General features: G+C 34.4%; 2 protein-coding genes across 2 annotated transcripts; both read left to right on the forward strand.

The window, feature by feature from the left end:
- The first annotated feature begins 5,628 nt into the window (after positions 1 to 5,628).
- LOC129950833 (uncharacterized) lies at positions 5,629 to 8,434 on the forward strand. The gene is made up of 6 exons (XM_056062752.1): positions 5,629 to 5,656; positions 6,584 to 6,630; positions 6,709 to 6,843; positions 6,933 to 7,109; positions 7,371 to 7,537; positions 8,347 to 8,434. The coding sequence occupies exons 1-6, from the start codon at positions 5,629 to 5,631 to the stop codon at positions 8,432 to 8,434; spliced, it is 642 nt and encodes a 213-aa protein (XP_055918727.1).
- Positions 8,435 to 8,512: 78 nt separating this feature from the next.
- LOC129950834 (uncharacterized) lies at positions 8,513 to 17,864 on the forward strand. Its single transcript, XM_056062753.1, has 14 exons — positions 8,513 to 9,046; positions 9,147 to 9,286; positions 9,349 to 11,106; positions 11,165 to 11,382; positions 11,596 to 12,830; positions 12,887 to 13,085; positions 13,150 to 13,284; positions 15,559 to 15,582; positions 15,644 to 15,769; positions 15,858 to 16,270; positions 16,402 to 16,607; positions 16,679 to 16,842; positions 16,907 to 17,048; positions 17,116 to 17,864. The coding sequence occupies exons 1-14, from the start codon at positions 8,567 to 8,569 to the stop codon at positions 17,165 to 17,167; spliced, it is 5,292 nt and encodes a 1,763-aa protein (XP_055918728.1). The 5' UTR covers positions 8,513 to 8,566; the 3' UTR covers positions 17,168 to 17,864.
- The last annotated feature ends 6,009 nt before the right edge of the window (positions 17,865 to 23,873 follow it).

Here is a 23,873-nt window from a genome sequence, read left to right on the forward strand (position 1 = left end):
AGTTGGCATCAATTGATGTTAAGCTTCAAAAATACACACAAATTCTTATATTTTACAAAGAATAGAATTTTTTCAGACTAATAGAGGAAACGTCTCTGCCATCTTCATATCTGTGCTATTTTGCGGGAATTTAAATAGAATGGATATTTTTAATGATAACTGATTTGACAGAAATCGAGGAAAAAAACAACTTATTCAAAAATTTTGTCAAGTCAAGAAATAGGAACAAAGTGGGATTGTTTTGTTTTTTCTTTTATTTTTGTTTAGAAATGTTATAAAAGAAATTTAATTTAAAACCTGACATCTGTGAAGGTTCTAAAAAAACCAAAGTCGTATGTATTTTTGAGAAATTTCAGAAGAATAAAAAATGCTTCGGTGTGAACGAAAAGGTTTCCCTACCGTCAAAAATTTTGCAAGTTTTATTTTAAATATTTGGGATCGCAAAGAATTTTTAAACAAATATTTTACAAGCTTTAAGCTATTATTATTATTTAACTATGACAAATTTAGGAAAGAAAATTTACATTGAATATAAAGGAAAAGAAAATCGTGTAAAAAAAAAAAGAATTAAAAACAAATGAGAAAAACATTAAAAATAGAAGCAAATTAAAAGCCAACATCAAACGTTGTTACAGACACAAAAAATGGAAATGGATTATTCTGAACATAGGACATTAAAATCGGATGATAGTATGTTGAGCAATTTCGGTATTTTTATTAATGGTGAATTAAGGAGTAAATTTGTTCGATAAAATTGGATTTTAAATATTATAAAATTATTGTGATTAGAATGATCTGAACAGTAGATGTTTAAATTGTTTTATGAAAATCGGCAATCTATTTATTGTACGTCCGTACAACCTTACGTTCGGTATATCTTCCATTTTGCTTCGTGCATATCTCAAGAACCATTAGAGATATCAACTTCAAATAAAGTTTCCTTTTTAAAGCCATTTTAGAAAAGCGAAGTATCCCACCAACGTTAGTGACTTCCATTAAATTTTATAATATATTATGTGATGTGATACTAGTTCTTTTATATATAAAAACTGAAAACTGTTACCTCGAATATTTTTCGAACAAGGTATTACGTCCAAAATAATTGTATGTAACGGAAAATAAAGTGTTTAACATCTGATAAAGTTTTTAGAAAAATCAAATTAACAGTTTTTTTAAACTATAAAACTTTAAAAACATACTATTAAAAATTGGAACAAAATGATTGGCTTCAAAATACTTGCTTCTTATTTTCTTGACACAAATAAAAACCTACAAAAATACTACTGAAATTTTGTAAACAAATATTTACGACTCGAATACCTCGAGAAAAAATAAAAGAATCGTCTTCAAAATTATTTAATTCTGATATTTTTGTTGACAGTTATATGATTTTTTGGGGAAAATTCAATTAGAAAAACTGAAAACCTTCAAAAAACTTTTTGAATACACCTATATGTCAACAGAAAACAGTTTAAGCGTAGTTTGTTTTAAGAAACATCATATTTTTTTATTCGGAAAAACAATAACATTTAGCTGTTGAAAATTTAACAAAAATACACTGAAACGTAAAAAGATTAAAAAAAGAGGATGGGATGCGACCCACACTGATAACTTTCCATCCCGTCTGTCAATTTGTCTTGCTTAAAAGTTTTGCAAGTTTTCATGTTGGGTTAAAAAAGTTGTTGGTTAAATTATTCTTACAAATTTTAAAATTACCAACAAAATTTTTCATAAAGAGAAACAGTTTAGTTTGAAAATCTAGTTTTGTTAAACTAACTTACTTAACTTATACTTACTTAATATTTTTAACTTTAAAAAGCTATTTAAGTCGTAAGTATAATTTTTACCAAGTCTTAGTATTGTTTTTTTGCTAGGGTTTTATTTTTTGCAAAAAAAAAACTGTCTATTAGATTTTCCTCAAAATGTTTCAGAATGTTTAAGACAATATTTCTTATAAGTTAAAATTAGTTGAAAGCTATAAACTCAAATTTTTTAAAAGACATTTTAGTCGAAAATCAATTTTTACCAACTTTTGTTAATTTTCTTAAAGTTTTTATTTTGTGTAAAAGACTGTCAATTGAATTTTTCTCAACATTTTACCAGATATTAAAAACGTTATATTTGTTAGTACAAAATTGTTTTGATGATAAAAAATATTTTGTATTCCTAAAATTTTTGAGGTGACAATTTTTTTGAGTTTTTTCGATTTATAAAAAAAACCGTTGATTGAATTTTTTTCCAAAAATATACCTATTTGGTATCACGGTACAATATATAATATACAATTTATTTCAAGACTCTAGCATTTTTGGTGCACGAGATATTTAGGGTTATCCAAAATGTTCACCTTTTTTAAACTGCTATAGTAAAAAAACCACACACGCAATTTTCTTGAGAGCCTTTTTTGCATCTGTATGCCTTATTGTCTTTATAATAAAATTTATTTGAGGTAGATATCTGTTCTGGTTTTTGAGCTATGGATGACGAAAAATACGTCGCGAACGTACGGACGTACATCCGTATTTCGACTCTAGTGACCTTGAAACGTCGAGAAATGTCGAAATGTTCAATTTGACAAATCGAACCAATTACAATAGTAAGTAAAAAATATTTTCGACTCGAATATCTCGGGAATAAATAAAAGAATTGACTTCAAAATTGTTTGATTCTGGGCAAAATATTTTAGTTGACATTTATTTAATTTTTTGGGAAAAATTCGATTGGCATATTTTTACAAACATTGAAGACCCTCAAAAAACTTTTCAGATATATGTCAACAGAAAACAGTTTAAAAAACAGTTTTTTTGTAAGAAACTCCCTAATTCTAACACTTTTTTACATTTTTTAATTTGTATTCGGAAAAACAATAACATTTAGCTGTTGAAAATTTAACAAAAATACACTGAAACGCGATTTACCTCGAAGCAAGAATTTTCAAGCTGATATATTGCTACGGCATTATGGTTTTTTAAATACGCTTTAAAATTTGTAAACTATTCTTTTTTTGGTTATATTTACAGCCACTCAATTGTTGTTCACAAAATTAATGTCAACAATGATTTTAACAATTTGTATCATAAAAAAGTAAAAGTAGTGAAAAGAAAGTACTTTTGCACCAAACTTACAATTTTATTCTAATTTCAGAAAATACTTTTGAAATTTTTAAAAAAACTTGCTTGACCTTAAAAACTTAAAAAAAAAAACACTACTAAATAGGTAAAAATTGATTTAATAAGAATATTCTTAGAAATATTAAAAATTTTGAACCTGAACTCAATTTACTTTATACAAATAATTCTTGTTATCGATTGATAAATTTTTTGTAAAATAAATTTAAACTGACATTTTTTTAATATCATAAACACTTCATAAACACTTCTAAATTGGTTTTACTTCTGAAATATATCGACTAAAACCCGATTGAACCAATTGTTTTTAATTGCATACTTTTCAAAGTTACTTAAGTGACATTTTGTCTTATAGCTTTAAATGGAGTTTATTAAAAAAATATCAAGTTTATGATATTAAGGGTTATCCAGGCGATCCTAAGTGGGTGGCATTATAGTCCACTTGTAACATTATTAATAGAACAAAAAAGTGATTATATATTATAATATTAAAAATTAAGTTTTATTTAAAAAACGGAAAATTCAACGTACAATTAGTTCGTTACTTCACTTCTCTAGCACTTCCATCTTCAAGTAAGATTTTTTATTTTTTTATTGAAAAAGAGAAAGTTTACAGTATTTTTAAATTATTGCAAAACTATGAAAGATATGATATCAAATTTAATCTTACTATTGAAAAATAATAATTAGTTTTTTAACAACATGTTTACAGTGTATATCTTAAGTGTTTAACGTCGGTAATGTTTTATTTCGTTTAAAGGCAGTTCCCGAATTTTTCTTAAGGTCCAGGTTTTTTGTAGTTTCAGATCGTAAATTCTTTAAGTATATTTTAGGTAAACTCTGATATTCACAATATTAAAAACTCAGCTGTAATAGTGTCATGCAAATACGCTTTCATACGGTTTATTGTTATTGAACAAAACGAAATTAAGTAAACACGTTTGAATATCTTCGTACTATACGATTTTGCCAATATCCATTCTATTTCTGAAGAAATATCATTCCAGAAAAACGTCAACATTGAAAATATCCAATGGTCTCCATAAAACATCAATACCATTACCCTAAACTCAACTAAGTAAAAAACTTTGAGAAAATCCAAGATTACCAAAATATGTAGGTATTTATGTAAGCTGCATACTCACGGATTTCTTTGTCTAAATTCCAATATAAAGTTCGCTATAGAATCTCAATATATCCAAATAATATTATGTAGGTTAGGTTCATCTATATGTGTGTAAGTATTTTTAGCCAGATACTCGGATGTAACACATATTTTTAGCTTAAATTCTACTTACCGTGTTAAAAATAAAACAACGAAATTTATCCAAGGGCACAACACTCATAAGCCTTTTGGTAAATTGAAGGCTTACTTTTGATCATACGTGTTATTCACCCGCCGCCGCCACCGCCGTTCTCCACCACAGCCGTCATTCACTCACCTACATATCTTTCTCTAGCTCTCCGTCCAATCCACCATTCAACATATTGTGATATGACGAAAAACCTATGCTCTGCTCCATGCCTCAATGTATACCTACTGCCTACTACATGCCCGAGAGTTATTCCGAGCGGAAGACGCGTTTTATTGTCATGGTTACACAACGAATAACAATTTTCCACTCAACGAACTATGCCTTCTGTTTGCATCCTGCAGCACTTGACAGGACCTACTATATTAAGAGTTCTGATGGAGAGCATCATAATACCACCAGTGAAAGGGACGACGACGCGGCGGGGGTCTAAGGCTACAGTGGGAGTTCTATCTTAAAAAAACAAAAAAGAAGAAGAAGAAAAAATTCGGCATCCACCATTGAGGAGAAATAAACTTTGGAGCAGCAGCGTTTGCGCTCTCCCAAAAATTTTAATCAAAGAAAATATTTTAACTGCTTTTCGCTGCACTTGAGATCAAACAAGGACTTTAATGGCACTTCATTCAGTGTCGAGGATTTTGCGTTGAGGGTGTAAAGGGCCAAGCTGCGGACTATCGCTATACGAAGAAGAAGAACAAAAAGAAAAAAGGATACAAATTCCAAGTCTTAACTTTTTTCCTCTAATCTTTTGAGTCTAGTCCTATAACTTTTTCGTCTTCTTCTATCTTTTTGTGCGAACTCCCTCCGAGAAATAAGTTTTCTAAAATTTTCATAAAAGTTTCAACCATATAATTCTTCCCAAAAAAACAAAAATTCACGGGTTATGCTTTTGAGAAGTTTTTCATTTGGTTTCGTCTTCTCGGGCATCATTGAACATTCAGTATCAGTATCAGCATCAGTATCAGCAGCGAGAAAAAAGGTTTTACATTACGTAAAGGATTAACAGATCGGAGTGAAAAAGTGCAACTTTATCAAGGAAGGAGTTTTTCTTTATCAATGAGCTTCGGGATATCTTCGAATTTTCATGATTTGCAATAAATTTGTTGGAAGTTAAAAAGTTCTAATAATTAAATTCATTGGCATATTAAAAATTGATGTGAATTTTCGCTATACCCCAAAACAAGAAGATGACTTCGACAACCATACGTACAAATGGTGAGTTGATGAATGATACTGATGGTGTTGAAGATGAGTGATGATATATTTTTTCGAATAAAAGTGTAATCCCACTTCTGATTTTTGTGTGAAAAATTTTGTGTGTTTTTTATTTCTATGGTGCTTTTTTTTCTTTCTTCTAAAAAACATTTTTTCTTTGGAATTCAATAATTCTAAGGGTATAGAAATAAATCAGCTGTATCTGAGCATGAGAGGGGATGCTTGACTGCTTAAGAGTACTTTACAGCATCCCCGCTTGGAACGCACACGCGTACTAGGACTTCCACTCGGATCGGCTGTATATGCAGAAGCTGTTTGTCTCTCCGCATTCGTATCCTTCTTCGCCTCCGTGTCCTGCATCCTTTTGACACACAAAAAAGTGTAACAGTTTTGTGTCAAACAAACATTTAATGCCTTTCTCATTTGATTTGGGAATTTATAAACAATTGGACTTTGCAGGTGAGACGATGATGGTTTGGGTTGGTGGTGGGCTAATATAGTGGCGGCGACAACGACTACGGCGACGATGGTGGTTTTCTCATTTCATTCCAGATGAGTTTTCCTTTGTTTTTTGTTTTCAGTGATGGTGATGTTTTGAGATGAATCCGAAAGTAAACATTAGTTTTCAAACCAAACATGTTTCACATTGAGCTTTTTTCCGTCTACTTTTTTCGTTTTATCGTTGTTTTTTGAAGTGTGTTTCGTTGGAATTTCTTGCGCTCGTAAATTTCCGTAGTGCAAGGAATTGCAATGACGTCATTCGCAACGTGTAAGCCATAGAGTAGAGTACCTATCTTGTGCTCCATTAACCTCAATTAAGATTCATTTGAATTCTATCGATTGTTTTTAAAAAATTGAATTTATGAAAATTCTATTTCGAAAAGAAAGAAAAAATATCTATAAATTTTGTTTGTGTATATATTTCAGGACTGCATCATGCAATCTCCTTAGGGAATATCGAAACATCAGCAAAGGTACACTTTTTGATTTTTTGGTCTTAGTTTCTATGTGCAATGCAATACATATAATTTTCTGTCTCTCACTTTTTTCAGTCGAATTCGTATCAAGTTGAAAGATGCTACGATTCTGAGGATGAAAATATGGGCAGACGAAGGGCACGAACACAATCTCCATCGGATTTGTACCATAAGACATCGGTTTATTCCAAAGGAGATATAAGAGAGCAGGTACATACCTAACCTATTACATAGCTTAATCAATTGAATTAGGCAGGCAGTGATCTAATTCGAGTAACATATTTTCATTCATTTTGCAGTATTGCCTTACGGACAGACAGCTTAATACCATTGAAAGGCCAAGGAGGGAAAGGTTTTTTGGTTGTTTTTCAAGCAGAGGTGCTCCGCAGTCATTTTTGGGAGTTTGTGTTGGAAGGAGGGCGCCCTCTGACGAGAATATTGCAGACTATGCTCCGTTCTATAAATATCCTCGGTCAGTTTATATTTAATTTAATCTTAATTTGTTGCAGAGGAACTTTTTTGATTCATTATTCAGGCCCGTCACAAAATCGGAAACAATTACGAATCCCGAAAAAACTAGTTCGTAATGCAGAATTGTATGAAATTTTCCACTTCAAGAATTTCGGGATTCGTAAAACTTTCCTATTAAGATGGAACTTTTATGAAAGTAGTTAAGAAGTTTAAGAACAATTTTGCTTATTATTTTTTACAGCTACCATCATCATTGTTCGCCAGAGCAGAAACCACCTGAAGATGACCATGACAGTTCCTATTTTCGAAGACAACCTGCTTCCATACTAATTACAGCTAAATGTGGTGCTGCCGAACCTGCCCAAGATCGGTACTCGTGGATAGAACCAACATCAATCATTGATGATTCCAATCTACGCCCCAAAGATCTAGGGTTTGTGCGAAGTCTATTTCAAAAAAGAACTTTATATTGATGTAGTAGTTTTTAGATAGTTTTTTCACCTTTTCTAACGCATTAATTCCCAATTACATAGTTTGCTTATCTTTGCCCCGAATACGTTAGAATTCAGCGGGAAAAAAGTCATAAGAAACGCCTTATGTATGTGCTCCTTTAAGTGTCTCAGCTTGCTTTTTGTGTAAGAACTTGGCTATATAGATATTATCAAACCCGCCAGAGGCTGTTGTGGCCGGTTTTTTTTAAAAAGAGCCATGAGCCATAATTTGCTTGTAGCTATTTTGTTTAAAAAGTTCCTTGCAAAATTATACATTACCCCAACCCACTTTCTAGAGAACAGACATTTATGTGTGTTTTGTTGTTATATATATATACTTATACATTATGAATCTCGGGTCATTGCCGGAATCCAGCTTCCAGCAAGAAACCTTTATAGTGAGAGGCTACAAACAACCGCAGTATTTGAGCCACAACTCAGAACATGTTACCTGGTATGTACTTTGTATATAAAACACAAAATCAAATCTGTTAGATACAACGTTTTGCTTTTTGCCTAACTACTTCTACTTTTATATACCATTCTCTGGTATTTTCATGTACCTAATACCTCAAAAACACGCATTATGACGGACTTAATTACATATTGCATTTATCATTATCTTTAAAAAATCTTCAAAAAATATTTTTTAAAGCATAAGTAGAGAACAAAATATTGTCTTTAGAAAATCATCATAGTTTTAGAATGTGTTTTTCATTCATTGCAAATTCATCATTATACATTTTGACAGTGTTTATCGATGTCCAGCGCATGTTGGTCTTCCACCACCTCCTCCCCCACCAACTAATGCCCCTAGTGGTCCACCAACTCCAAGGTAAAATCTAGCCAAACCTCTGAGCTTTTGAATACTAAATCGAGTTTCTTACTTTTATAGGACAAAGCACGTGAGTTTTGCCAGATCACACACTTTGACATCGTTCGATGAGGCATCTCTTCGTTCGTCTGGAAGGATGAAGGGAGCCAGAAGTCAAGAACGTCTCATCGGTGGAAAGAAGCCCATCATAAACACGGGACCGATTTATGAGCCAGCTCAGCATCAAACTGCATTTGTAACCAGAACTTCCCATCATCACATCATTCCCCATCAGCATCAGCACACCCAAATAATTCAACAGCCGGCTTATCATATTCACCACCCGAACATACTGGTTCCAATGCATCAGCATGAACTGGTAGCTCAGCACCCAACCAATGAGGAACTAATATCAATGATGCAGGTAAATCGAGGGGCTGTTGCAGATATGGGTGCTGCTGCAAACATGAGTGGAATAGTTCCACAAAAGTCTCCATCGGCTGCAGAAGTTATTCTTGTGGAGAAAATCAAGCGGAATGCAATGAAGACTCAGGCCACACAAACCGAGGGTTATGCCGCAGCCAAGAAGGAAGGAGTCCCCTACAATTTGGCCCTAAGTCCTCGAACTGTACACAGGGTAAGTTCTTACTTTCCAAAACAAAAGATGAAATGATAATTCTTTCTAATTTAAAGATTTTTTCAAATTTAAAATGATCTATCTCCAATATTTCTTCCAGGTTAAGGTTGTGTCCCAAGGAGCACAAACGAATGGCATTTTAAACGGAAGAAAACTAACAAAGAGCTATTCCGAATTGAATAATGGTCGAACAGCAAGTGCTCAATCCAATGACTATCTATCAGCTGACAAAAACAAAATGTAAGAACAAACTTTAAGTTTATTCCCCGAGTTCCTAAAAAACACCTTCTCTATAATTTCAGACAAATTGATCACGAGCAATTACATCGGACTCAATCTGAAGAGCCTCCTCGATCGCCATCGATGACACTGCAAAATAACATTGGTGAAGACCAAACTACCATTAAGTACTACGAACCACCACCGCCAATAAACATATCGTCCCATTTGAAAACAGTTAACGCTAATGACCTATACATGAGAGATTTGCCAAGGAAGCAGTCTCAAGAAAGCGTTTACTCTTTCAGAGCTACAGACAACGAATCAGCATTGTCCATGAGTAGTAGCAGACATCATCGGGTACCAGAAAACCAAGCTCATCAATCCCAACATGTCTCTAGATCTAGATCGTCTTCGCAGAGCATTCATGCATCGCAATCGATTTACGGTCCCGGCTATGAGGGTTCTTCAAATGCCGGCAGTGTAACTGACTACGAAGGACCAAATTTTGATTTTGAACGAAACAGTTTACCACGCCGAGCTTGTGGCCAACATAGATTAGATGTTGAGTCCTATACTCATAGCTTGCCGCGCCGGGATACAATGCAAAATCACGAAAGTTGCCGCCATATTACAGAATGTCCAGAACTTCTCAGTGAAGGAGTTCGAGAATACAGGGGAGATGATCTTTTGGAAAAACTCGAGATCCATCGTCAGTCATGGAGCGAACAACGAAGGTCATCAATGACTGGCCAACGGGCAGATGGAGCATTTTCGAGAGACTCATTGCGACGCAAGTCAATGCCGTTACAGCCGTTCATAATACCGTTTCCTGGTGCTCCAACGTCAATTGTTAGGACAAAGTCTTCCGAGCCAAGGCCAACACCGGTTGTAGTTAGTAAAAAGGAAGAACCCAAGCTGGAACTTGAAGAAGAAAAGGAAATCTTTATAGACTTCAAGCCCCATGCCTCGCCAAAGCCAAGCCCGAAAATAAATAAAAAGAAACTCACTAAAACTTCATCGGATGGGGAGATCCTCCTTGAACGAAGGCGAAATCAAGAAGCCCAAAGAGAAAGCCATCATCCTCCGGCATCAACCAATCATGTATCATCGAGCACAGCAGAAGATGATGAAAGCAGTGATCACTTGTACCAGAATCTTCCGATAAAAAAAGAAATCGTGGCTGAAAGAAAATCAGTTCCAACTGTCCTGTCTCCACCACAAAGTACAAAAGAAACAAGCAAAAGGGACATGTTTCGCAAGAGATCAATCAGTTTGGAGGACCCAAACACTACCAACGATGCGAGACTGGCCAAGTCAGCTCCACCTTCGCCCTGCCTAGAGGAGCTTCTAGCTAATACCTCAACTTATCCATCATCGGATTCTCTTGCCAACGATCTTACAAGGGATCATTCTGATGGGCTTTGGAATGACTCACAAGTTACTGTTGTCACTGTAGAGCCCCGTGAGGAGAGTAGTGAGAAAGGTTCAACTTCACATCTTTTGACACCGTCATCAAAAAGGAAAAACTTGCTACTCCAGCACCAACAACGAAGTTCCATAGACACTGACTTCATTGATTTTGATGATCAGATGTCTGACCACAGTCCAACGTTCTTAGTTCCTCCAAAATCTATACCGATGCAATCCACGTCGAAAGGTGTGAAAGATCCAACTAGCAACAGTTTGACTGTGCCGTTCTTGAAACAACCGTCACCGACGATTGCCGTAACTCCAACTAAGCCCGTTCGGGCTGAGCATAAGCTTCCATCTCCAGTAAATATCAGGCGACTTTCAAGAACACTTTCTCCGGCTCCAGATCCAATTTACGTGTCAAATAGGTAAAATAAGTTCTGGCTAAGGCTTATGTTCATTTAATAAATATTTTGGATCTTTCAGATTCCTAGACACATCTATTACGGTAACAAGTCAGATGCCACCAGAGTACCACCTTTATAGCCGCCGTGATTCCTCGGTGAAGACCAACAACACCGACCTTTCTGAGTGTAGCACCAACACCGATGAGTACATCACGTGCACAGACACTTCAAGACGCACCCCAGGTATAAAGACTCCACCAACTACAACAAGCTCGTCATCAACCACACAAGTACCAGGTTTGCAAACTTTTTCCAAAATACTAGATTTGATGTTTGTGTGATGTGTTTCTCTGTTGAGTCTTGTATATTGTGATTGTCTACCTACCTAGACTTTCTAGACTCTAGACAATCTAGAGGTATTTGTTGTTGCTTGGTGAACTGCTTGCAGTGTAGTCACATGTGCTTTCGAACTGTTTCCCAAATGTTAATGTTAATTAATGTGTCTTCCAGTTTCAGCTCAAAGCTCACAGACCGAAAGGACTCATGAAGGTTCGTCTTTTGAGAGTGCTTCTTCGCTTTATTCCACACGTGGAGATGGTCTCTCTGAAGACGCCCCAACAATTGATGAACAACTTCCAGGAGCAATGGGTCAATCTCCAATGTCTCCCAAATCTGAGATGGTGAAGCAGTCCCCATCTCATTCCATTTGCAGTACTTCTTCGGGAAGCTACAACATTGCCGGTGGACTATCGACAACAATCACGCCGGTTAAGGAAGAAAGTTCACCCATCCCTATAACAGTCTCACCTCCAAAAACTGTAACTATTGCCCCTAGACAAGTTGGGCCACACTCTGCAAAGGCAGTTTCAGCATCGTCGGGCAAGCAGGGTGCTCAAATGTCAGCTAAAAAGAAGGCCGAATCCGTTTCGGATGATGAACGCAGTGAAAAACGGTACTCATCGTCTGGCTACTACGAAAGCCCCCCACACGATGAAGATCCTAAGCTTTCAAAACACCGACGTCATCGAGTCGAAGAAGATCGCCGTAGAAGGAAGACATCGATGAAGCTGGACATCGAACGTGAGAACCTTCGAGCTCTAACCAGTCCCATCAAAAAGACCGTTCTTTCGCCAAAATCTGTATCTCAGATTTCGCCAGAAGGCCAGATAGCAACGAACTCAAACGCCACCGCCATCGATGGTGCAAGTCCCAGTAAAATGAAAAGGTTCCGTCCTAAAATACGAAGACAATTCCGCCGATCATCGAGGGACGAATGCACCCCACGCAAACAGAAGGCCATCAGTGTACCAGGACGTTGTTCGGACTACAAGCCGCCGCAGGAAGCAGCAACAGCCAGCAGTCCTCTGAAATGTCAGAGCTCTAGCAATCAGCTAAAAGCTAAATCCATTGAATCGCTGCGGTCCGTTTCACCGGGCTCTGATTCAGTTTTTTACAGCGAAGCTGATGGAGGAGGATTAATTGATCAGCAAGTACATTGTTTACACTGTGGTAAAGAAGTTGAGATTGTTAATGCATCTGGGTCACAGGAATCCATACCAGCTATAGAGCAGGACGATGATGAACTGGACATTGTAAAGCCGCCAGCTGATTTTGCCGATTCACCAGTTACAACGAAAACCTCACAACGTTTGTATAAGAAAATGGACAAACGGTTCCGTTCTGAAGAGAGACATGGTGATCGTGGAAGACACTACAAGAGCCGTCAGGAGAATATTAGAGCTAAGGTAGGTTTTCGAAAAAATGGATTCATTAGTTTAAGCACTTTTTATGATTGTTTTAGAGTGAAGAACGCGGTAAGGACAATACCTCACAAAGTCCTCCTGTTTTACGACCAGCTGGTTCTAGTCCTTGCGTTTTGCCAAATGAAACAGTCTCTGTGGATAGAGATCAATGCATTTATCGTGGCAGTTATGATAATAGTCGTTATACACGATTAACTGACATTGATGTGTGGATTCAGTTGGATCATCAAACTTTTGGTATACGCAATTTGTTGCAATTGTGACTTTTTAAATATTGACGTAAGTTAACTCTTTTTTCTAGACCGTCAACGGGATCGCCGAGGATCAACCGAATCAGAGAAGAACTTTCATTCAAAGTATCAAGTTATTCTTCATAGATTGGTGCAAAGAAGATGCACTCTGGAAATGTACCATAGGCAGAAAACTAACTCATTTAGTAAGTTCTAGATATAATGCTTTTAGAAGTTTATATTATATTGTCGATTACACAATCCGACGATTGTATTCGAAGATAGTGTTTGACATTTTTAATATGATGAAAATGTCAAACTTAACATTGGACTTCTTCCACAGTTTCATCGAAAACTATAAGCGATGGGATAACCATTTCGAACAATAAAAATTAGGTTTCTTCCTAAGATTTTTGGGTAGAAATTGTGGGTTTGTCAAATTTCGAAAAATGAAGATGAAATTCTCTCAGAGAGGGGAAAACGGTCAAAAAAGTATGAAACGGTTTCTTGGCAAAAATTATATCAATTTGAAGCAAACCAAGTGGTTGACGCTTGTAAAAATAATATTACGTACCACAATATCACAGTCCAACAATTTTTGGCCAAACAAATTAGTTGGGCACACTTTGTCAGGATTGGACATTATTTTAATCTCTCGTGAGTTCTCTATTCTGCCCAAAACTACCAAATTTGTGAAGTTTGGAACAGCATTTGGGCAATAATTGTTGACAATTTTCGACAATGGCAGTTTTGCTCAAGGTTTGAAACAGACCTATTAAGAAAACAATTCAAAAATCAAAAGTAATATAATGCACAGGTTGTCAAATTTAGAACTGTCAGAAATTAAGAATGGCTTCTCAAGTGACCTCTGATATTGACATGACAGCTGAATATGAAAATACAGTTGATATTAATAACGATTAAAAAATTCGATGATGGAATTGTTTAAGAATTCGTTATTTTTGACATTTTAACCGTGGCAAAAACGTTAAAATAGAATAGCTGTAATATTTGAAATTTGACTAAGGAACTACACAAAAAATTTCATCTGAAGGTGTTTCAGATTGATTCTGAGTTAGAGAAAGAGTCAATTGACAAGGTTGACAATTTTGAACTATTTAGTAAAATGTTTAAGCCATTTTAGAAACTTACAATATCGACTATTTTAAACTATTTGATCATTTAATTATCTCCTTATATTTCACTAAAGTTAAATAAAAACATGTCTATTTTATCTTTTTTGGTAATTTTCAATCTCTCACTTTCAAATCAGAGTTTTTGACATTTCAAGGTTTGTTTATTTGATTTTTGTTCGTGCACTAAGTATCACTTTTTAGACGTGTTCAGATGTCTGGTTTATAATGAAAGTAATGAGTAAAATACTGATCTACCAAAGTGTATCAATATTGGTTCCGTGGATTTCTGCGTTTGGTCGGAATTGTTGCCTTAATAGATGATTTGTTTCTGGTGTAAGTCTGAAGTTAAAAATGTCACCTTGACAAGCCTCGTAATGAGTATCATTTGTATTTCTCTATTTTTTCGCACCATCTATTTGGTTTGCCAACAATTTAAATTTAATTGCAAACAAACGGTACCCAAGAGTATATGACAGGAAAAATAAAAACTTTTATTCAGGAAATGGTAACCCGGGCACGTCACATATTGTGCTAGGCCAACAAGTCACTAGCCCTAAATGATACTTTAAATAACTTAGATACTTTTTTTCTTTTCTAAGATCAGAGGCACACATAATGAAGGACCGTGAGTGCGTACAGAGTTCCAGCGTTGCCGCGAAGAAGGAATTAGTGCCTTTTCAAAAATTTTTAGGACATATTGACATTTAAGAAAAAGACTTCGAACTCATTTCGTATAAAATTAGGCTTAATTTTTAACGCTTTATATTTATTGTTATAGAATATACAATTTTTGAAAACCTCTAAAAGTGACTCCCTCAAATCTTTGACGGCGGTAAGTTTTCTTGGAGTTGAAACACGTTGCAAGTGTCAAAAGAGATAAATTTTTAAAAGCTTAAGCCAATTCTGAAAGAGCTGCGTAAAGTTAAAAATATATTACACAACGGATTGATTGGCAACGCTGCGTCTACTGTGTTTCATAGATATTAGAAACATTCACCAGAATGGCCCTGTTTCTAAATACATAGTTTTTGAAGAATTTCCTCTCACGCATAATATTTCCTCTTTGAAAAATACAACAATTTTCTCGTTCGTTTGTTTTCCCCAAAAAATATCTGTATTTTTGGGTGCAGTTTATTTGGAAAGTTCGTTGGGTGAAGATCGCCGTTTTTGATAAACAATTAAGAGAACAAGCGTGTGTTTTGATTTCACTTTCTAAAAATAATCAAAATCGGTTGGTGCGTATTGGCTGACGTAGCGTGACGTTCATTGTCTAATAATATACCACGTGTGTGCACTTTTCACCTCATATCTTAAAAATTATTTTCCAAGTGATGCACTTTTGAGTTGACAGTCGGGGCAGAATGTTAGGTTTGCTAAAACTACTCCACGTTTTATTTTTGAATTGAAATTATTGAATTAAATCTTTTAGATCTTATTTCAAAAACTTCTCCTCCGGAACCGTTTCGAAGGAAACTGGAAGAAGTTTTTAAATTGATGTTGGTAGTATGGGCGCGAGAAGCTCATGTGTTATCTAGATTAGGCTGCAAGACAAATGGTTTGATAGTTCTTCCTCTCAAATATTTCAATACTTTCATTTTTGGACACAATTTTTGAAAATCTAATGTGTTTACTTTGTTTTTCAGAAATTGATAAAACTATTATTGTTAAAAGTGATTCTGGAGAATTTGGTTTCCGAATACATGGATCGAAACCGGTTGTTGTTGCGGCTATTGAACCAGACACGCCTGCAGAAAGTTCAGGTCTAGAAGTTGGTGATATTATTATTTCAGTGAATGGAGTATCGGTGTTGGACAAACATCATACAGAAGTCGTTAAAATTGCCCATGCAGGATGTGAGACTCTGGAATTGGAAGTGGCTCGAACGATTGGAGTCCTGATGAATGAGAAACAAGATTCGCCACGTCCTATTATTCAAAAAGGTTACCTATGGCGACAGAGTGGACACGCGAAGGGAATACCAAATCCAAAGAAGTGGGTGAGAAGATGGTTTTGCTTGAGACCGGATCACTGTTTATATTATTACAAGACTGAAGATGTGAGTAAATATTAGGGCAGTATATTGAAAAATTGGTAAAAAGTTTTTGAATTTTTTTTCGTAAATTTTTGGTTTTAAAAAATACGAGTTAAATTGTTTTTGAGACTTCTTTAAACTTATAATTCTTTCAGGATACTCAACCTGTGGGAGCTATTATTTTGGCAAAACATACTATTGAACGTTGTGACACAAGTGCTGGAAAGCCTTTTGCTTTTAAGATAGAAGCCGGCGAAGGTATTCCAATGTATCTTGCAGCTGATACAGAAGACATTTTGACGCGTTGGATAACGACTATGAGGCATTCAGCCACGCAAGCAGATCCCTGGTTAGATATGAGGTAAACATAATAGAAAACCCTAAATCATTGAAATACCTTAATTCAATGTAAAATTTGGTATCTATTTATAGCTCAAGGAATTTAAAACTACCGCCTGGTGGAATTGATCGTCCTGATTGTTTTGGTTACCTCATGAAACTCGGTTCACGTTGGTGCGGTTGGTCCAAGAGATATTGTGTTCTCAAGGATGCATGCTTGTATTTCTACCAAGATGCTAATAGTAAAGTTGCTTTTGGTAAGATTACAACTTATAATTCTGTCTGTTCTTTTGGCTAACGTATTTAAATTGTTTTGTATAGGAATGGCATGCCTTCAAGGTTTTAAGGTTGCCTCAATGTCAACTAATTCAGCCGGTCGCAAGAATTCATTTGAAATTATCCCACCAGAGTCAAAACTTCGACACTATTATTTCAGTACTGAGTCAGAAATGGATAAGAAACGGTTGTTGAAACAAAAATCCTTTAGAAATTATCTCAAAATAATATTTTTTTGTTTTTAAATATTCTAGTTGGATATCAGCTTTGGAATATTCGATAGATCGATGGATAAAGACCGGGTAACTAGCGGTCAAGTCTAATGCACACAAAAAGAAACGTCGCAGTATCAGTAAGTCGATTTACTGATAGTAACCTAAGCCACAAGTCAGAAGCCACTAGCCATAGACACAGAGACACAACAGTCGCAAAATGATGAAGTTTTTACATGTTGTGTCACATGTTACACTAGCTACGACGAAATCAAGCTATCCATTTTATTGTTCTCATTTTTGTTTTTAATTTGTATTATTATTTTTTATTTATATAATAGATGTGTGTATTTTAATATTGTGAACATAAAATAATGAACAAGCATTGTACAAAGCGTTAAACACAAATAATTTTTCTTAAAGAAACAAAATCACATATGAATATATAAAATGCCTAAAGTTAAAAAACAAATATTTTTACTAAATAAAAAACACGTTAAATCGAATATATTAGAAACAAATTAAATAAAAATTTAACAAAATAAAAAAAAAGTTCTAAACAAAGGACCAATTATGGTCAATAAAAATAATCCAGGAGGGTCCGTCCTTCGTCCTGGTAAACAAAATGTCTTATGCAAAAGTTTATGTATACATTTAGTTAGTTAGAAATTGTACAATGTATTTTTTAATGCCTCGGTGTGTTATTATTATTATTATATTAGTATAAATGTTTAACTAAGTTATATAGAGAAAAAGAAACGAAATAAAAACTGTTCAAAAAATTCTTTAAATTGTATTCTTTTAGTTGTTTTAATAATATTGACTATTACGCCCTTGTGATGGGATACACACTATTAAGTTACCATTGGTGCCCTTTAAAATTATTATTTTGTAGCAAATAGGCAAAATATCATTGTAAGAACGTCGTCAAATATTTAAGAAAACGTTTTATTCGGCAATAAAATTGCACTAAAAAACCAGTCCAAACATATTCTATCGTGACAGGTTTTTGAGACATTATTTTTTAAAATTCGAAAAAAACACAATTTATGTAGATATAATGATTTTTGAAATTATCTGAATTAGTGAAGTTAATTCTTTTCCAATAAAGTTCTAAGATTTCACTTGTCTCACATAAGTCTTAAAGAAACGCTGAAACACTTAACAGTCTTAAAAGGAAAACGGAAAGCGGTTTGAATGTAATTTAAAGCTTATTTATCAGGTTTTTTTTAGATATACTGCATAAATATAAAAATAGTGTTGAAACCAAATATTTTCAAAATGTAAATGTACATATTAAGTTAACATTGAAATTTTAATTTGAAATCAGCAAGAGAATTAACGTATTTTTGAAAACATCAAAATCCTAAATTCAAGATATCTCAAAGTTTCATATTAAGTCAACTGAAGACTCATCATAATTAATGAGAATTTCCATAAACTATGAAAAATACTTAATGATTTTAATTGTGTGTAGAAGTCGAAGATTTGCAATTCGAAAATCGTCATACAGTTTATTGTAAAAGATTATGTTGTGTCTTAACTAAGCTTTACAAATTCTGTTTAGACAAGATTCGACTTCAGGAAAACCTTATCATTTAAAAAAGTATTGTTTTGTTTGTGTTGAAAAAAAAATTTAAATTTTTTCGACCAGTGAAGCAATGATTGAAGTTTTAGCTGTTTGTTTGCCAAGATATTCGAATAATTAAAAAGTTCACAACGATATTTTGTACAGAATAATAAAACATTTAAATTAACATCTTTGTTTGGTTTCTATATCGTAATATATTAATATGTTCCCATCTGAATCAAAAACTCTCTGACTTCTTGCAATCGTTTGTACTTGTCTAAACACCCATTTTTTTGTATTTTTAAATAATTTTCACTTATTATATATCATCATCCAATTTTTAACTGGCAGAACGTTTTTGAGCCTACTGGCTGAATCACAAACACTCTTCAGCTTCGGCTTTGTCTGCGTCGAGGTGGGCCTGCTTCGAGGTAGCTTTGAATGACATTTCTATTATTTCATCCCTCTAAAGAGCAAATATTTTGTTTGTTCCCATTTTTTTACAGCTTTTGAGCTGTCAGACAAAACAAAATAATTTAACTAAACGGTGATTTTTTAAGAGCTTGAGAACTTTTCTAAAAAAAAACGCATAAAATTTGCAAAATCTCATCGATTCTTTATTTGAAACGTTAGATTGGTCCATGACATTTACTTTTTGAAGATAATTTCATTTAAATGTTGACCGCGGCTGCGTCTTAGGTGGTCCATTCGGAAAGTCCAATTTTGGGTAACTTTTTCGAGCATTTCGGCCGGAATATCCCGAATTTCTTCGGAAATGTTGTCTTCCAAAGCTGGAATAGTTGCTGGCTTATTTGTGTTGAATTTAGACTTGACGTAGCCCCACAAAAAATAGTCTAAAGGCGTCAAATCGCATGATCTTGGTGGCCAACTTACCGGTCCATTCCTTGAGATGAATTGTTCTCCGAAGTTTTCCCTCAAAATGGCCATAGAATCGCGAGCTGTGTGGCATGTAGCGCCATCTTGTTGAAACCACATGTCAACCAAGTTCAGTTCTTCCATTTTTGGCAACAAAAAGTTTGTTAGCATTGAACGATAGCGATCGCCATTCACCGTAACGTTGCGTCCAACAGCATCTTTCAAAAAATACGGTCCAATGATTCCACCAGCGTACAAACCACACCAAACAGTGCATTTTTCGGGATGCATGGGCAGTTCTTGAACGGCTTCTGGTTGCTCTTCACTCCAAATGCGGCAATTTTGCTTATTTACGTAGCCATTCAACCAGAAATGAGCCTCATCGCTGAACAAAATTTGTCGATAAAAAAGCGGATTTTCTGCCAACTTTTCTAGGGCCCATTCACTGAAAATTCGACGTTGTGGCAGATCGTTCGGCTTCAGTTCTTGCACGAGCTGTATTTTATACGGTTTTACACCAAGATCTTTGCGTAAAATCTTCCATGTGGTCGAATAACACAAACCCAATTGCTGCGAACGGCGACGAATCGACATTTCTCGGTCTTTAGCAACACTCTCAGAAACAGACGCAATATTCTCTTCTGTACGCACTGTACGCATTCGTGTGGTTGGTTTAATGTCCAATAAAGTAAACTGAGTGCGAAACTTGGTCACAATCGCATTAATTGTTTGCTCACTTGGTCGATTATGTAGACCATAAATCGGACGTAAAGCGCGAAACACATTTCGAACCAAACATTGATTTTGGTAATAAAATTCAATGATTTGCAAGCGTTGCTCGTTAGTAAGTCTATTCATGATGAAATGTCAAAGCATACTGAGCATCTTTCTCTTTGACACCATGTCTGAAATCCCGCGTGATCTGTCAAATACTAATGCATGAAAATCCTAACCTCAAAAAAATCACCCTTTAGAGCTTCCGTTTGGAGTCACATTACGTTACATTACGTTCTTTTCCTTACGATTGTCAAACGAAACGTGAGGTCGAAGCTTCATTGTGATAGCATGCATTGAATTCCTATGGCTGAACTCGTAAACTTCAGGCGAAGCCGAAGCTGAAGCGTGTTTGTGATTCAGCCATAAATGATTCTAAAAGAATTTGAAAACTACGAAAATCAAAAGAGATACATAAGTCAGTTTTTTGCAAAATAATGAAAAATAAGTTATACAAAAAATCGTTGAAAAGGATGGGACGCATCCACAAATTTGCTATTTTATTGTTTCACTTTTTTGAACGACATGTTGTTTTTACTACTAAAATACTATTTTATATTCTCATCTTCTTAATAGGAAAATAGAAAAAAGTCGTCAATTTTCAACCGTTTTTTTCTGAATTTCTTGAAAATTCGTTATGACGTCAAAGTGTGTAATGAAATATTATTAATTATTATTATTATATTATTTTTAATTTTTTTTTTTTAAGTTGGTAAGGTTTTGTCTTTTCTCCCTATTTTGAAGATATTATCTGCAAAACAATATTTATTTCTAGTCGATGGTTCTACGCATCCATAAGAATTTGTATGAATAATGCAAAACATTGATAAATATATTGGTTCAAACCACTGTCAGAAATCGTCTGATAAGCCTGCTAACAATCTTCTGCTGCGAAGCAAAAAAAATTGGATAAAATCAGCCAACCGGTGTGAACAGATAACTCAAGTTCATTATTTTCAATAAGTAGACTTAAAAGTACCACTGCGAATTTCCTTAAGGAAGTCTTATGAAGACTTTATACTTTTTATGGCCATTGAAAGATGAGACAGTTCTTATTTCTTCAATTCAATTCAAGAAGATTTATAAAGACTTCAAAAGATTGAAGTAAGAAACTATTAACACTTATCTTATTCTAATGAGAAACATTTTTAAGTAGCTAACGTTACTAATTTATTTTCAAATTTATGTGTTTTAAAAGTTTTTCCATTGGATTCATTTTGATGGTAAATAAAAAGCCAAATGCCAAAGTAAGAATTCCGCAATAAATTCATCAAACTAATCGAGTTGCTTTTTTTTGGTGGGATTTCGTTTTTTTTTTGTCAAGAGATAAAATACGAAGAAAAATACCATTGGATCGGATTTTCTTAATCTAAATTCCCAAGAAAACCAGCAGCACCAGAAGCAGCACGGAGCAACCTTAATCTCCAAAACTACAAACTCACCACGGTTGACATGCATCGCTGGTTGAAGCAAAATTAAAATTAAAGAAATAAAATAAGAAGTTAAATATATAAGAAGAAGTAGAAGAAGCGTGTAAGCGTTTCGTACATAATCATATTGGCATCAGGCAGACAAGTGCATTATCAAACTCTTAATAGGCTGAGCTCATTGACACCGTGCATAAATTTTTATTCACTGCCACTACCTTTTATTCAGTTACTGGTACAGAAGTCAAAACTATAACATTTTGCTCCTGCTCGGCAGAGGCAAACTGCTGGTGGTAAAGCCTCTGCTGCTGCCGCAGCAGCTATCTTCTGTTTCTGTGTGATGATGTGCCAGTGCACGAAAATGAAAGAAGGTAGAAGAATACAAAAATAACTAATCCGTAAAACAAAACCAAAAAAAAAACAATAAAGGTAAAAATGATGAAAAACAAAAAGGTAGACAAAAAGAAGAATCTTTGGCGGTCCAAACCGGCTCCAGAATCATGGACTTCTTTTCCATTTCCATCCACAGGAGTAATACCTTATAGACTTACCTGAGTTACAAACCTATCTATAAAGGTAGGTTTGCATAGGTAGGCAAGTATTGGTACATATATCGGGAAGAAAGGCAACCATCATCATCATCATCTATCTACCTTTACCTTACCTTTTCTCTTTCTACCTTTATTTTTTGTATTATTATTTTTAGTGGAGTTTCTGGTTTTCCAAGATTAAAGTAAGCAACTTATAAAGAACTCAAATATGCACACATCACAAACAACACCAACACTTTTATAAACCAAATAAAAGATATAAATAAAGAAACAAGAAGAAATTACAGAACGTTGAAGATGACGATGTTGATGATGTTGATGATGATGATGATACCTTACCTCTGCCTCAAGGAATTAAATTTATAATTTTTCCATGGATTCACTTCTCAACTTAACAAGTCGAAGCTATTCAGAGACCACAAAGTTACCAACTACTCTGTTGAGGGAAGACACCAGAGACATGACACATTTTTACATTTTCTTCTAGTTGAGTTCAAAAGTAGCTTTTTGTTGTGTGAATTGCATTAAACGTGATTCTTTTAAAGCACTAGGATCTCCAGGATTTAGATATTTTCCCTGAAAAATAATTTATATATGTTTAAGTTACTTAATTAAAGTTAAAAGTTTCGTCAAAAAATGCAATATAATTTGTCTATAATTGGTTTTCTGGTTTGTATCATTATTTTGATTTTTTGAACAACCTTGTTTTAACCTGATTCTCAGAAGTTTTTTATTCGTCACTCTTTTGTCTAAGTTTTACTATAAAAATTGAAGTAGGTTATACTGTTAAAAGCAAACACTAATATTTTTAGGAATTTCCTTACCTTCCAGCTTGTTTTTGTGAATGGGTTTTCAGGTTTGTTCTTTAAATTTTTGGTTTATTTTTTTAGTTACTTGGGTTATTTTAATACATGTATATCAGAAATTTTATTACGTGTTTTCTTTTAAATCACGAGAAAGTATTTTAAAAAATACTACTCGAATAAATAAAGAACAAAGCTTAACTTCTTCTGGTTTCAATTCATCATTTAAGGAAGATTGTGTCACAGACATCTTCTGCTTATATCTTTAGATATTTGCAAATTTAATTGTGTATAGGGAAAGAAAGTACCATTGAACGATTTAGAAGTGTAATGTTCAGTGCTCCATTTTTTCCTTGAATTTTGTCTTGTTTTTAAGTTCAGTTGCTCAGAAATATCAAAACACAAACAGTTCTAAAAAAGTTAATGAAAGCGCTTTTGTTTTATATGTTGTGCAGTAAATTTTTGTTAATAAATAAATTGCGTGGCACAACAGTCCGTTTAAAGCCTATGTGCTAGTACAGTTGTCAGGGATGGAGCTGACCTACAGTTTTAAGCCAAATCATGACAAGAATTACTCTTGGAGAATTTGTCAATTCCTCGCAAGAGGCAAAACTCTAGATGCTATAATGCAATTCAAACAGCATAGGCACTGATCGAACTCAAGACATCTGGCATGACAGTCCAATGCAGTAACCATCATACCACTACAATGAATTCTTACTTTTTCAAAGTAGTTCGCCAAGACATATCTGACCTTATTTAAGATACTCTTATAGACCAAGAGCAAAAATCAAATTTT

The sequence above is a fragment of the Eupeodes corollae genome, chromosome 3 (genome assembly GCF_945859685.1).
Source record: "Eupeodes corollae chromosome 3, idEupCoro1.1, whole genome shotgun sequence".
Taxonomy (NCBI): domain Eukaryota; kingdom Metazoa; phylum Arthropoda; class Insecta; order Diptera; family Syrphidae; genus Eupeodes; species Eupeodes corollae.